Source organism: Ammodytes marinus (assembly GCF_949987685.1).
Source record: "Ammodytes marinus genome assembly, chromosome: 9".
In the NCBI taxonomy this organism is placed as follows: domain Eukaryota; kingdom Metazoa; phylum Chordata; class Actinopteri; order Uranoscopiformes; family Ammodytidae; genus Ammodytes; species Ammodytes marinus.
Genome location: NC_137213.1, coordinates 5782602 through 5798713, shown reverse-complemented (window position 1 = coordinate 5798713; position 16112 = coordinate 5782602). Strand labels below are relative to the sequence as shown.

Here is a 16112-nt window from a genome sequence, read left to right as displayed (position 1 = left end):
AATCTTATTCCTGTATATATGTGGGGGCCCTAAAGGCTCATCATGAAGCCCTTTAGACAGAGCTACTAATGCTGTTTTCTTATGCTGTTGTATTTCTCCCCTACTAGTTTAGGGGCCCATGATGATTTATTTCCTTATATTAAGGCTTATTCCTTTTTGGACCCTGTTATTGACATGAGTGACTGAGCTCTTTGACAATGCGACATACAAAGTTACTATCAGTATCTTTGGCTTAGGGCCCCCCTGAGGCCCCTGGACCCAGTAGCATGCTCAATAATTATTTATCAAGAGGGGTTGGGTTGGGGGCCCCCCTGAGGGCGGAGCCCCATTCAATTGAATGGGTTGAAACATAGCTAAGGCCGCTACTGTTGGCGATATTATATCTACTTTCAGTTTCATTACTGACCCACCACGAAACGTGATTAGTGTACATAAAGATACTTAGATTATAAAACAAGATGTCCAAAACACAGATGATGATTAAACAAACTAATTTATTATTTGATTAGGCAGCGTACAGATGCAGCTGCGCATGAAATGAGCAGGAAATGGAAAGTCGAACTCTGAGCAATCGATTTCAGCAGTGTACGAACGACGTAAGGAGTGTTTCTCCTAAGAGACCGTTCGGGAACCACGACTACAGAGGTAAACAACTTTGGTAAGTCATAACGTAGGAGTCTTCGTAGCGCGCTAAGAGAGGACGTTATCGGGAAACCGGGCCCAGCTCTTTATTCTTGCAAGGATCCTGGAGGGGGCCTCTGAATATGCCAATTCGGCCTACATGTGCTTTGTGGATATGGAGAGGCGTATGCCAAAGCGAGAGCTGTGTCCATGTTCTCGGCAGTATGTTGGCAAGCTAAACCAGAATGTAAAGTTGTCAGTCTACTGGTCGATCTTTGTAACTACTCTCACCTATATTCATGAAGCCTGGTTCATGACCTAAATAACTAGATAACGGATACAGCGGTGGAAATGGATTTTCTCGAAAGGATGGCTGGCATCTCCCTTAGCGATAGTGTTTCATTGAGTGAGAAGCTTTTGCTTTACTCTTGGGTGACTGTTTCTGAGTTATTTAGTACTTTAAAATTGATGGAATAAAGCAGAATATAATTTAAGTAGACTCAAATAGAGTTGCTGGAGAAAAGAAAACCTGAAGTTACTTGACACCCCTCCTCAACTGTATTACCTGGACATTGGTGGGTAGCATCCAGTGCTTTAAAGAGTCAGCTGTAGTGCCATTGGAAAGGACTACAGGCTCCCGCATGTCCAGAGCCACAATGCATGTTGGATGGCAAACAGCACCTGCAAGGAAAAAATAAAAATACATTTACCTCTTACCCTTATTAGCACCCTTATTAGCATCTCTTGAATTTATTCATGTTCAAACATTGACGAAAACACAGACACGCATGAGTTTACACCATCTGTCATCTTTAGTCAGGACTCTTGGCAACCATCACTGAAGGAGGGCTTCTACTGTGTGTGTGTGTGTGTGTGTGTGTGTGTGTGTGTGTGTGTGTGTGTGTGTGTGTGTGTGTGTGTGTGTGTGTGTGTGTGTGTGTGTGTGTGTGTGTGTGTGTGTGTGTGTGTGTGTGTGTGTGTGTGTGTGCGTGTGCGTGCGTGTGTGTGTGTGCGTGCGTGTGCTGGTTCAAATTCTCGGGTGTATTCTCCTGGCATTTAACAACAAACATTTCGACCACAGTTTGTTAGTGTATTTCAACTATAGCTCGACAAACTCTCCATAACAGTTTTAAACTGCTTGCCCCTGGGTTATATCATGATTTACTTTTCAGTCGTTCGCTGCCAAGCTACTATAGCATTCAATGTTCAACCAACATTAAATGCATGAATGCAAAGTGCTTAAGCCTGTAATGTATTTATTTCATTTAAACCACTGGGCACTCAAATGTAGAAACTGCTTTTTATTTTATTCACTCACAGTTGAATTGGGTCTGTTCAATTATTTGCCTAAAATGCCTTACTCTCTGTATATAAACAGTACAAAACATTGGAGCATGTGTGTCTCTGCAAAAAGCGGCATAAGCCTCCAAATTCGGAATTTTGACAATAGAAAAATTACATATATTATTTTTTCTTTCTTTGTTAAGTAGATCAATACCTCAATTCTGAATCACAGACCACACTTAAACTGAGTCTGAGAAGAGGAATGTTTAAAAAGAAGATCCGCAGCCATGATTTCTTTGTCTGTTCAGCGGAGCAGTGTGTAATTGGACAAGCCAGAGAACGGGCAGGATTTCCGTGTGCGGGAATTATTTTGTTTGACAGAATTATTGACAGACTATTTGATGGATTACACTCACCGACATCCATCCCCTGGTCACAGCTGTACTCTACAGAGTTGTGATCAGGAGGTGGAGAGCATGATCCATGGAGTCTGGAGCACATGGTGAACTCTGCCGTCCATTCACCATCTTTAGTGCAGCGAATCTCACTCTGGAAACAGGCACACAATCATTGTGGTTATTTTTTAAAAAAAGTACTACGCGGTCTTCACTCAGCTCAAGAGAAACGGTTTGGGGAAACATTCAAGATTCAAGATTTGTATTAGTGTCCCAAGAGGGCAAATTGGTTTACAGCGAGGAGAGGCGACAACACATAACAGTACAAAACAATGACGGACGCAAACATCACAACATGTACGCAGGCCTGGGGCCGGTTTCCCGATAACGTCATCTCTTAGCGAGCTACGAAGACTCCTACGTTATGACTTACCAAAGTTGTTTACCTCTGTAGTCGTGGTTCCCGAACGGTCTCTTAGGAGAAACACTCCATACGTCGTACGTACACTGCTGAAATCGATTGCTCAGAGTTCGATTTTCCATTTCCTGCTTATTTCATGCGAAGCTGCATGACAAGTCTTTGCGAATAAAAGATTACTAGAAATCCTTCTAAGCCGAAACATTTATTTAACACCTCTTGCTTTATAATCTAAGTATCTTTAAGAACAATAATCACGTTTCGTGGTGGGTCAGTAAGGAAACTGAAAGTAGAATATCGCCAATGGCCTTTATCAATAAAAACAGACGGCCCAAACAGCGTCCAAATGAGCTAAAATCCTAAATACAATAAACAGTAACATGGCACACTTATTTTAAGGTAAGCTTTAATTGATTATTCATTAATTTTTTCACACGTTTACATGTTTTGAGGCGGAGAATCCGACGCACACTGCGGAGCTGTCAGTTGAGCCGGCTCAGCTGACAGCTCCGCAGTGTGTGGAACACAGTGCGATGGTTCTAGTGTTAACCTTGGTCGAACGTATTACCATAGCCTATAGGCCTACTGATTTAAAAAAGGTAGCCTAGGCTATAGAAAAATATAGAAACAGCGGAGGAGATTAAGATTGTTTCCAGCAATTATTTTCTTCATGAATGACTTGTGGCAGTTCCATGCGCAACAGGGATGTCACTCGTGTCCGTTTTACGCATGGTGCTTACGGAAGGAAATGTGGGGGTCTGTAGTAGCCAAGCCTATCTCTGGCGATGCCACAGCGATCGCAGGGACTTCACTTGTCATTAAACTTATACATCTGACTGTATTTCATATCAAAGGGACACAGCGATGACTGTATTAAATATCAAACTGATAAAAACGATCCGACTGTAGGCTGTAGTGTATCACGTATAAAGTAGCCTATTTTCATATTGACGGACATCGCATCCAATCAGTTAATGCTGATTGTCAAGTCAGTTAGATGACTATGTAGGCTACTTATAGTTTGAACACTTTGTGAATCAGAGTGAATGGTATTCTGCTAAAATATATAGCTTACTTTAAATGTGAAATGTACGCTATATACAGTTATCGTTTTTAACAGTTTGTTATTTAATACAGTCATCGCTGTGTCCGTTTGATATGAAATACAGTCAGATTTATTAGTTAAATGACACAAATGAGAGCTGAAACATCCCTACGGTAGAGCTAAGAAGGCTCTGCGGGCGCTCCAGACCAACCTTACCAACGTAGGACGTACGAAAGAGATTCGTAGCAAAGAACGTTTCGGGAAACAGGCGAAATGTTAAGTAGGAACTCTACGTAGGGGTTACGAATGACGTAGCGTTAAGAAGGCTCTACGAAGGCTTTGGGAAACCGGCCCCTGGGCACTAGGCATCATTTACTAGTTTAGTTCCAATCATGCCATGCTAGTCTATTATAGTTTTTACATTGTTAAGCAGTTACATGGATAGACATGAAAGCTCCTTTCACAAAGAAGCAGTAACAGATAGGTCATATGTGAGAAGAATCAATTAATTACTCACCTTCACAATTTAAATTACATTTTAAAAGTGTTTGTCTCCTAATTGCTTTGAAGCTATAGTGTGTAACATTTTCATATAAACGAATGACGGTAACATTCAAGCCATTGCCAAGTGAGTTGACATAAAGTCGATTAATCCTAACAGCTCCACAAAACTGATCATTCTTAAGGTCGGGAACCAAAATAAAACAGCAGTGCAGCGCGATTTCAACCAACTACATTTTTTTTTTTTTTAATACAGATTTAGATCAGTTAATTATTGTTTAACTCCATGCAAAGATGTGAAGGTTAAAACTTCTATAATAAAACAAGCTTTTACTATTTTCATAACCCATATTGATAGTATCTGGTGAAGAGGACTAAAGTGTCTCACTCCGTCCGACTGATCTGGGGATTTAACGAAGAACTGTTCAAATCTTACATTTTCTTTGGCATCCGGGCACTGCAGGGTGCAAAGGGTGTCATAGTACAGGCCATTGGTGCAGGTATACATGCCCTGGAAGACATCAGGTAGGGCTGGACAGGATATCGGCTCACATCTAGTTTCCTCCCACTGCCCCCCCTCCAGGCACTCCAACTTGAAGTACTTCCTACGGACAACAGGAAAACATGAATACATCTCTCATTCTAGAGCTTTCCAGAGTTTAAATTACATTTAAGGAGTTAAAAAATAGTTTTTAGTTGATAGCAATGATGGGCAACAGACTGGTGGTGAATGGTAGAGATGTTGTCCGTTTGACCAGACAGATCATTTTAGAACTACATTTTTTACATGTTGTGGTCGGTGAATAGCTATTGTGTGTATAATTTAATACAGAGCACCAACGTGGACTCTTATTTGTTACAAAAAATGAACCACATGCACTCTATACCCCTACTTACCTTCTCTTTTACTGTGTCAGTAACAAAAAACATACTGAGCGCAGAGAACTGCCCATTCAGTAAAAAAATGCATATGATACCCATACAATATGCATTGTGTGGGTACATGTGTCAAATCTAAGGGTGAAAGCCTGTTTAAAGCCGTTTAATAGCTGCTGCTGTTCGCGTTCACATGTTGGACTAATAAAGAATCAGGGGTTATTAAAATGTTTACACATAGGTTTGAGAACTCATAAAGACAGCCAGCTGCAAATGGATCTTCTGGAAATGTGATGCAATACAAAAATATCATTTGTATATTTTCACTGGCCTTGTATGATAGTACAAATCAGATAATTAGATATTTGATACACTACATTTTAATCACAAACCAAGAAAATACAGCAAATAAATACGGCATTACTATGGAAAATGTATTCAACAACTTGACTGGAGTGAAACGTGTAAAGAAAGATAGCTGACTCCATGTGAATACGGATATAAACTTACCACAGAGGCTGTCTCCTCTACTCATTAACAACATGTGAACTGTGTTCTCTGTAATGAGCAGTTACCCAATGAATACAATTGGCTAAGTAAAGACGAGGCCCAGTTAGCAGTGGTACATATTTTATTGGACCATAATGTGAGCGTGTTCTGAAACAGAATATCAGTTTGCAGACGATGGATTGAGAAAAAAAAGGGCATCTTTAAACTGTACCCGGTGATTTGTAAAATGTTGCCTTTGGGGTTTGGGTGTCACATCTGATTTATTGTTATTCTGTTGCATGAAATATCTAAATGAAAGATCCTAATTTGTATTGAGCTGTGCGTAATAGGAATCTTGTAAAGTCGAGGAAAAGAAGGAATTTCCTCCATTACGCAGGGAGGCATGCGTGATACAACACTGCATTCACTTTGGTCTGCTGTCTACGCAGACTAACTATTAATATGGGTTTTTCACATTCCACAATGTGTGATAGAAGTCCATTGTTTTTGTCAGTTTTTTATGTCCTTGTAAGTGAAATATTTACTTGAAATCATTAATCTAGTTGATACTTTAAAAGTGTCAATCCCAAAGGAAAACCAATTGAAAGAGGCAAAGGAGAAGATAGTATTTGTCCTATCATGGATCATTATAGGTGCTGTGTGAACTGCTAGCCTATTGAATACATTCATTTAGCAAATGAGTGATCATATTGCTTCCCCTGAACGGTCACAGCTATTCTCTTTTCACTGGAGCTGCCAACAGTCCAAACCCACTTACCTCCGTGTCTTCTTCTGAAGGCTCACCATTACATAGAAGCCTGGCTTGCATTTGTAGCGGCAGACAGCTCCAACGTCGTGCCCTGAGGCCAGACAGTCGGCTGTGAGCAGCTTGGCTTCGGCTATGTGTGGAACCTCTGGACACTCGATCTTACAGTAGGCTTCTGGGAAAGACCACAGACCGTCCTCCAAACACACCAACCTGTCACTGTCACCTGGGGGAGAGAGGGGGGGGGTCAATTCAACAGGGTTTGTATAAGTACAAGTATAGCTGGACAGAGGAAGGAAATTGTACTCAACAAGTTAAATATACTTGGCAAATAATGTTGTATTTGTATCTGTCTATCCATGTTGCATCGTACATGTAGCTAGCAATGCTGTTTCGGTAATGCAGATTTCATTGTTATGGACTTCCGCGGCCTTCATAGACGTTGACGTCACGTATTATTAGTATGATTTTCTTTTTTGTTTGGTTTACTTTAGGACATATTTGATTTTAAAGGTAACCTACTTTAATACAGGTCGCTAGTACAGTTGGAAGGTAGAGCTTAAAGAGACATGCTCTTAAACAGAGCGTTTCAGACAGAGGCTGAACATAGAGATTATGGAATGAATGGCACTGTGAGAAATATAATATTTTCTTTGGACACTACATCATGAAAACAGTTTCTAGTAGAAAAGTTTGCTAAAAAGTGACCACTGTGACTACTTCGGGTAAATACAGGTTAAACGCACATAACATTTCCCCCCAAAATCCCAAGATTCTCTGTAGAGAATTGTTTCAAAACCTAACTGAAAGCAAGTGCAACGGGACCCCTATATGTCTCTCGGTACATTAACTTATTTTTTTTCTTCATAAAACCACAAACATGTTGGTTTGTGTGGTGTGACTGTGGCATGAATATAGCTCATAGGGTCATAAAGTCACCTAACCCAACAAGCAATAGACTGTACTGTATATCTGAAGTTCTCTAACATTGGCTCAAATTAGCTACTGAGCTAATTGCCATTCGAGACTGTATTGAATTGAATTTTACATTTCAAAGGGGGAGGGGGGTTGTATTATTTCTTCTTTTAAAGGTTACATAGCCTAATGTAAAACATAAATGTATTAAGAGTTTTAGGTCCTGCACTATACAAGCGAACACAGAAATAGTGGATGGGAGAAGTAGTTCAACATCATGGATTGATTTCTGTTCCAACACACATTCTTGTTTTGTTTCATGGCTCCGTCTTGTGAGGAAACAAGACTATGGTTTTAACGTTGCCCAAAGCCAATATTTTCTATGCCCGTCTGACCCCACATGAAGCGCTGGTATGTGTGGAGAATCACGCCCTAAACCTTTCACAATTTTAAATGGGTCTATAAAATGAAATGAATCTTTACCATGGCATCACATTTTTTTTATAAGCTATTTAAACATTGTGCTTGGAGTCGTGATTATCGAAATCCATTACAGCTGTACTGGTGTGTACTGAATCCATCCTCGTGAACTACGCATTGTGCCTTGACTGCTGAGTGAAGCACAATGGCCTCCAAACATACTTCACTAGACCAAAAGCCACAAATAGAATTACTTCTGCGCAATCCGTATGTGGATCAGAATACATGGGGTCTTACTGCTGACTCTACTACGACATTTGAGCATTCACTGTGGCTTTCCGACCTCTAACAAGTGTGTGTGTGGACATCACGCTTGTTCCATCTAATCACTTCAAGAAGCATCTACTTCATTGTGCATAACTTGAATTACTTGTGCGTGTGTGCGTGTGTGTGTGTGTGTGTGTGTGTGTGTGTGTGTGTGTGTGTGTGTGTGTGTGTGTGTGTGTGTGTGTGTGTGTGTGTGTGTGTGTGTGTGTGTGTGTGTGTGTGTGTGTGTGTGTGTGTGTGTGTGTGTAGCTAAGAATGTGTGTGTGTGTAATTTACAATAATCGGTGCCATGGGTAATATTTGTTCTGACTATTGTGCAAATGGCATTTTTTTTTTAAGCATTGTTGATAGTTGAGTCGCAGGAAATTGTGTGCCGGCCGGGTATGTGGAAATGGAACAGGAGTAGCATATTCATGCTCCACTAATGTTTAAGGTAAGACACTGCAAGCACTTCTCCATTTTTATATGTTTGTCAATTTTCAGTCCATTACAGGTCTTCTTTCTTTATCTCAACATTAGTTTTTCTTCAAAAGTACTTACATCAACTCAACTTTCCATAATCATTCTCAGCACTATTCTGAGGGTTATTACACATGGATCCGTTCGTATGTTGTCAATTATCTGATATATGATATCATTTGTTCTTAAAAACATGCTGAAAATGCATTTGTAACACCTGTACACGGTGTTTTTCTTATTTTTTTTAATTAAAAAAGGCTGTCCCAAATCTGCTCTGTAAAAACGTTGTACACCCAAGCAAAGTGTCATGATGATATCCATAAGTTAAAAGTGTTGTCCTATTCACCTGCGAGTAACAATAGACAAGACTTGACTAGAACCAATAGACTTACCTTGTAGTATAGCTGGTGCTCCACATGTGAAGGAGCATTGTTTGCCAAAGGTGGTTCCCCAGGGACAACTGAATATGGCGTAGTAGACATGAGACTGATCAGGCAGGTCGCAGTCCACAGGCCGACAGCTAACTACACGGTCCCATGCACCATGGAAGCACTCCAGACGTGTTTCTCTCTGTAAGAAGAAAGACAATTAGACTATAAAATCCTCCCAATAACCCTGTAAACAATATGAAATGATTAAAAGCAAGCAAAACGTTACACATAGGGGAACACATGATTGTAGCACTATGGAAATATTGCCAGCAATGGCAGTGTCTTGACCTTGGTGCTGCCCCTTTATGTCTAAACGTCTATTCAATCTAAAACACCCGACCAATGAATGTAAAATGTCTAACAACTGTTGCTTGCATAATATGCTTTGGTATCAATGGATTACTGGGGGATCCCTCAACTAATCAAATGGACGATGTATAATGTAATTCAACAGTACAACACATTACATCATTTTGCAGGTTACCTGGTGAGGTGGGGTTCCCTTGCCGTTGAGGACAGTGATACTGAAACCACGGTGACACTGAACCGAGCATTGAGAGGCCTCCCCTCCTCCTGTACACCTACAGAGACAAACTGATATATAGATAGTTCTTTTCGCATGTTGTTGCAGCTCTCTGATGGCTCAGTGTTTCGATCCAAAGGGCCTACCTGACAGAGGCGTGATCTAACTGCGGAGGGATGCAGCTGTCCATCTGACACGGCTGCCGCAAACAGCTATTGCAAGGATGGAGGGAGGAAAGGAAAGGAAAGGACAGGAAGAAGGAGAGGGATGAGAGGCAAGGAGAGAAAGATCACTATTTCTGGGTTAAGTAAATTCAGTCACATAAAAAGAATACATCTAGTTTTAGTGAGGCTTGTCATTTTGTGAGGTTTAGCATTGAGTACTGAAGCATATATTCCAAAAGTGTGTTCACACTTGCATACCCATCTAAAAGTGGACCTCAGCATCATGCCACATTCACCAACAGGGGACGGTCAAACCAACGGGTGCCATTTTTCAGGTCCCCTGTTGGCCATGCTTTAAAATCATGCTAAAAACATGTCTAGAACCTTCTGGTACATTTTATCAACTTGTACGCGTGTGAGTGTTTGGTCCATTCTCGGCCTCTGCTGGGACTTTAATGACCCATTCACACACGTTGTTTCAAACACTCCTCTGCAGTGTGAATGGCCTGCAGCCCCAGGGACAATTGGACATGTAGCAGGAGGCGAGGATCAAACCGCCAACTCTGTGATCGGTCGATGACCACTCTACCTGCTTAGCCACAGCTGCCCCATATATATGTAAATCAGGATGTGGACATATTTTACGAGCACTGTATGACGAAGTAACTGTACTGTGTGTGTGTGTGTGTGTGTGTGTGTGTGTGTGTGTGTGTGTGTGTGTGTGTGTGTGTGTGTGTGTGTGTGTGTGTGTGTGTGTGTGTGTGTGTGTGTGTGTGTGTGTGTGTGTGTGTGTGTGTGTGTGTGTGTGTGTGTTGTGTGTTAGCATGCATGTGTGTGTGTTAAGTAGGTAGTTGTGGGAGAGCCCACCCTCTGATGCGCACCCGGTCAGGGCGAAGGTGCTGAAGTGGCAGGAGGTCCTCAGGGCCACACCTCCCACTGCCACAGAGGGAGAGGAGAAGAGGAGGATGACAGAGGTTGTGATGAAGAACGGCTGGGAGAGGTCGTGGGTCACGTTCACCACCAGAGGGTTCCGATGGCATGAGAGGTCATGTGCGCCTAGGCAGAAAGTAGAAGGGGTTTCAGGCATCAATTCATTTCAGCTTCTAGCTTTGTTAGCTGTTTGTTCATGCTTAATTGTCCATTCTATGGGTATGTCTATGTCATTCAACATTATCTGACCTTGCTTTGAAAACAATCAAATACATACATATCAATTAAGGCTGTGCCATAAAAATCGACGCGGCAATACGGTACATGAATATCTGTATCGTAAGATCAGCTTCAAAAATCAATATTTTGAAAAGACAATTCAAGTTTGAAACGGGTTGTGAACTACAACCTGTACTCCTGTAGATGTCACAGTACGGCTAGTTGCCTCAAACAGCCGGGTTTTCAATTTGAGTTGAAGTTTTGTTATATATAGTTTTGACTCAATTTGTCCGCTGATTTTTACATTTTCAGTGAAGTATGGCAAATATCGCAATATATCGCAATATGGATCATATCACAATGTATTTATATCATATTGTGACCTATGTATCGTGATGGTATCGTATCGTGAGGTCCCTGACAATACCCAGCCCTATTTTCAAGACAATTAGACTTACCTAGTGAGTGGTTCTTGCCAGTCATATCAGACAGGAGGATGGTGGCTGTCCGCCGACACTGCTCCCCAGACCACAACCCATCTGAAGCCAGGTACACCATCACAGAGGCTGCCACTCCAGGATGGACAAAGCCCACCTGGATCCACAATTAAAAGTAATAATTTCAAAGACAGAAAGAAAAGATAGATAAAAAAGAGATCAATTTGATGCTATGAAAAGACAAGAAAAGTACTGAATAAGTACTCAGTTGATTTAAACTGTGATTTAAAAAGCTCTTAATTTTGGCATAACACTTTCAGCTTGCAGTGCAAGAATTGGGCAACACCAATTGCCCACTCAATATTAAATAAATCCACTCGATATTAAAAAACAAACAAGCAAGATATAGTTCTGTCAGAGGGAGGTTGTTATCAGGAGAGCTTGGGGGTGGATGATGTCCTAACCAGCCATGCTCGTACAGTATGCTACAGGACATGTAAGGTTATTGTGTTACAACTGAATCCCCAATGTAACTGTGCGATTCCAACTTGACTGGCTTCTGTTCTCTGTGAGGGAACTTCACAGCCACCTGTCAAGCCTACAGACTGAGTGTTTCATACTCAAAAGATAGATTATGGGTAGAGTATCACTTTAAAGAAATGTTATAGAAAACGAGAAAGGGCTTCCAAATGAAAAAAGTAGGAACTGTTCATTGAGACGGGCGCCTTTTAGGGAGCTAGCCGAGATGATGATGATAGCATGGCTGAGGAACGCTTTTCAGAAAGAAGCGAGACTACATACTTGAGGCGAGGGAGGCCTTTCAGAGACAGAAAGAACACTTAAGGGAAAAGGGGGGTTTTTCAGGGAGAGCTGGCAGATATGGATGTTATCATGACGCCTTTTCAGACGGTGAAAGAGTCTTCCAGAGAGGTTGCAGCAGAGATGTGCCTGATAAAGACGGCATCCATAAAAGAAAGCAGGGGATGGAAATATGAGTCATTCGACTATAAAGTTGAAATCATGAGCGAAAAACACAAAAATTACCGGGTATGCGCGAGGCAGGAAAGAGGCAGCGTCTCATGACTAAAAAGGATTCGGTAATTCAGAGCACGGCAGACAAGGTTGTAAAGCTATCAGTCAAATCAACAGCTAGCCTACGCTTGGTCTGGACCTGCGGAGTTGATTGTGGGGGAACTGTGGCTGTGGAAAGATGAAATAATAGAAAAATACTAAATATGAGAACCAGACGCACTGTGTCTGGAATGGAAAGCCAGGTCCAAATACAGTGCAGTAAACAAAGCAGGACATCCATGTGAAGCGCTTTTGGCTGGAGAGTGTTGGCGCTGCGAAGGGGAGTGTGCCAATTAGGCATGCAAATCATTTTGACTGCAGCAGGAGCTATTGTTATCCTCTGTCAACACTGGCTTTGACAATAAAGATAAATGTCAGTCATTCAAAACATCTCTTTTGAATCACAAATAAACAATTAGTCAATGACATGCAATTTTCATTCTTCTATTCAACTATTCTTATTAGGAACTTAACTTCTATTTCTGTATCCGTGATGACTAAGATATCTCTTTATGATCGATGTATGATTGCAAAATCATTATTATTTCTTCGGACGCCAGTATTTTAACAATATATGAACCTTTTAAGTATTTAATAATGAACAACGGGTTGATTATATAACATTTGGCCTTCCACTATTATTAAACTGGTAATGATCATTATTGAATGATTATGATGATGAGTAATTGTTGGGTAGAAATAGAACACAAAAAAGGTAAATATAGAATAAGTAGAGGGGTTAGCCATAATTTGATAATAATCTGCAGATGATTGGTACCCATAATTCACAGTTGACCTGGAAAATGAGTAATTTTAGTAACCGACGGCATTGTATGAATCATGCAATTGTTAGAAAGTAAGGAATGTGTGTGTGCGTGTGGAAGTTTGAATGAGCAGCCTGTGTGAGAGGCCCATCAACCCCATTTATCAAAGCATTGGAAAGTGCTGAAGCTGTTGAAGATGTAGTAGCCACCCACAGTCAGCGGAGACTGGAATAAAGATACAGAGTATACACAAACACACACACACACACTTCGGTCACTTTTGGGGTCTTTACGTACGTACATACATTTCCTGAACACTTACCCTAACTATACCCATTGCTAAGCCTTACCCTAACCTCTACATATCTATATACTGTATTAGCGTGTAAACACAGGGGTCCCAACGTAGCTATCAACATGCCCGTTAGCAGAACCTAGGATGTGTATTAACACCGGGTTTCTTTTCAGCTCACACACAGTACGGACAGGAGGTGATTGTGAGGAGATATTCACTGATTTTAACAAAAAGTGATTTTGACAACAAGCATTCTCCTGAATCGCCAACTCGGCCTTTAAAGTCACACACACACACACACACACACACACACACACACACACACACACGTGTACCTTCAGCCAAAATGAATGTTCAAGGTCATTATTTGTGTAGGCCTGGGCTGTGCAAGGGTACCAGGAGTCTGTGGGCATCTTCTCACTCACCACCAAGTGCTGGTACCTACAGAGCTTCACAAAGAACAAGGGCGTTACACAATGTTAATTATACAATTCATAAAAACCAACCTTGTTCATAATGCATAATAGTAACCTTAACAGATCTTATTTTCCTTTTTTTAAAAGGCAAACCATGTGACTTTTTAATTTCACAAATACTTCATGTTCAAAACTGTTTGTCCCATCCGGTTCTATCATGATCCTATGTGTGGCTTTATCTCATATTCTGCGTTATTGTGGAACAATGGAAGGTTCACGTATCATTTGAATGACATATTTTGTGCTAATTTACCAGAAAATTCCGTTAAGACCATTTTGCGCCAGAGAAGAGCACAATTGTTCTGGCAAGCGAATCATTTGTCAGGCCGGACTGACTTTGTTTCTGACACTTTGATTTGTTTTGTTTATTGTGCCTCTCCTCACACCGAACACTGCAGCATGTTAAATCCCAGGAGGTTTGCCAGTTTCTGAGATGGTGCAACCAGTGTGTCTGACACCAACAATCCTCCCCATGATAAAAGTGGCTTGAATCATTTTCTCTGCCCAGCTGAACAGAACTTACTTCACTGCATTTTTTATGTTTCCGCTTCATTTGTGTGTGGCCTTCTGTGTGAAGGAGCAAGGTTGACGCGAGCACATTTCTAAAACATAATGACCTAATTCAAAATTATTGAACTGAAAAAGAGTGCTGACATTTTATGGGACTTGTCAGAACTGGAATATGATCCATGTCTTTCGTATGCAACTCACTTTGTATCCTACATTCAATAATCAGGCTTATCAGTCGCTGCTCAGCTGTGTCAATTCTCCTATGAGAAAGGAATTTGAATCACTATGAAATCCAGAGTTCAGCATGTTACAGTTCAGTTGGCGGCCCATAGAGAGAGCAATTAAGAGAGATAAACAGAAAAGTTACGCCTTGAATTTTACAGGGGTTGTGTTGATTTAAATTTTTACATTATGCAGTTTTATTAGAGCCAAATGCCTGGTTCACTTAAGTCTCAAGTCAGGACCATGACATTAGGGCCATACAGTAGTTTCCTAATCTGAATCAAGTATCCAAGGACTATGGTTTATTTTGAAGCCCCCTGACTGTTTTGAATACTTTTGCAGATGTGTTTAGACTACCAGAGAAGAAATGGACAAGGCCATATCACTATCTGCATTGTCACAGGCAGAGAGGAAAATGGAAAGCATGTCTGTTGTACACTGTCAATGAATAAGGAGACCTAAAATTGTCTGTGTATTGGAATGCATCTTCTTAAAAAAAATTAAAATATATTTTTTTTAACTGTATCAGTAGCTGTGTATCTGTGTATCTGAATCTTATGGCAGTGGGGGCGGGACCTGATAAGCCTTTGGCTTCTCCTGTCACCCTTCGGACGATAACACAAAGTAATATGTGTGAATATACAAAGAGAAAATTGTGTATTGCGTGTAATTGTCCGGAAGAATAATAATAATAAAAAAATAAAATAAAAAAGTAAACTGTCATGTTAGATATTGGGCTATGTATAGAAAAATGTACTTGAAGTTGACTTGAAGTTGTTTAGGATTGCGGCCACCTTTGAACAATGTGACCCCAGACTTGAGGTGGGAACCATATCATTATTGTCACGTGGAAGTCTTTCATTGTTGTCCTATTATGGTTCCTCCTTCGTACCTTGGTGAGTGATGGCTCCCCAGTGACAGCATGGGCGGGACAGTGCTTGGGGTCCTCATGAGAAGCAGTGGCGCTGGATGCCCACTGGTCTGTGTAGCCCAGGGGTGTGAAGTAACCACAGTCCTGAACACTAGAGCCCCGCTCAAACTCCTCACACACACCGTCACCGTCGAAAACATAACACTGGCTAGGTTCACCTATGTGGAGATGGAGAGAGAGAGAGAGAGAGCGATAAAGGAGAATGTATGAAATAATATATAGTCTGGTTTCTACCCCTTATGACATTTAAGTGCTAATGTAGTTTAACAAAAATAATAATTTTCCATCAATTTCGACCTCCTCGCTTTTTACCAGCAGTCCTGTGGAGGGAGTTTGCTCAATTGTAATGGAGACAGTTCCAGAATTAAAGCTTCCGATATGTATGTTTTCTTCTTGTGAAATTACTTTTCCCAAGGTTCCGAGGTGAACTTTCACGATCAAATTTGCACATTCTTTTTCCAGCTTGATTTTTGTTTAATTAACAGTTAATTCTCAGTCGGAGTCTTTAGAGACATGCCATGTAAAAAGTGCAAAGATGCCTTCAAAAGGTTTAAAAAAAAATATTAAACTGTATTGCTCCTGTCCTGCATTTCTTCAAAGTGTAGAGGTATTTTAGACTTTAC

The 16112-nt window shown here is 40.9% G+C and overlaps 1 protein-coding gene across 1 annotated transcript in view; it reads right to left on the bottom strand.

Moving 5' to 3' along the window:
• pappa2 (pappalysin 2) overlaps positions 1-16112 on the bottom strand; it is an 84213-nt gene that overhangs the window by 24442 nt on the left and 43659 nt on the right. Inside the window, exons 14-24 of the mRNA XM_080034504.1 lie at positions 15451-15647; positions 13686-13799; positions 11242-11377; positions 10516-10690; positions 9617-9682; positions 9432-9528; positions 8909-9086; positions 6408-6621; positions 4701-4869; positions 2322-2454; positions 1187-1302 (exon numbers count right to left, since the gene is read on the bottom strand). Of these exons, the coding sequence (XP_079890630.1) occupies positions 1187-1302; positions 2322-2454; positions 4701-4869; positions 6408-6621; positions 8909-9086; positions 9432-9528; positions 9617-9682; positions 10516-10690; positions 11242-11377; positions 13686-13799; positions 15451-15647 (1595 nt within the window). The remainder of the gene's footprint in view (positions 1-1186; positions 1303-2321; positions 2455-4700; positions 4870-6407; positions 6622-8908; positions 9087-9431; positions 9529-9616; positions 9683-10515; positions 10691-11241; positions 11378-13685; positions 13800-15450; positions 15648-16112) is intronic.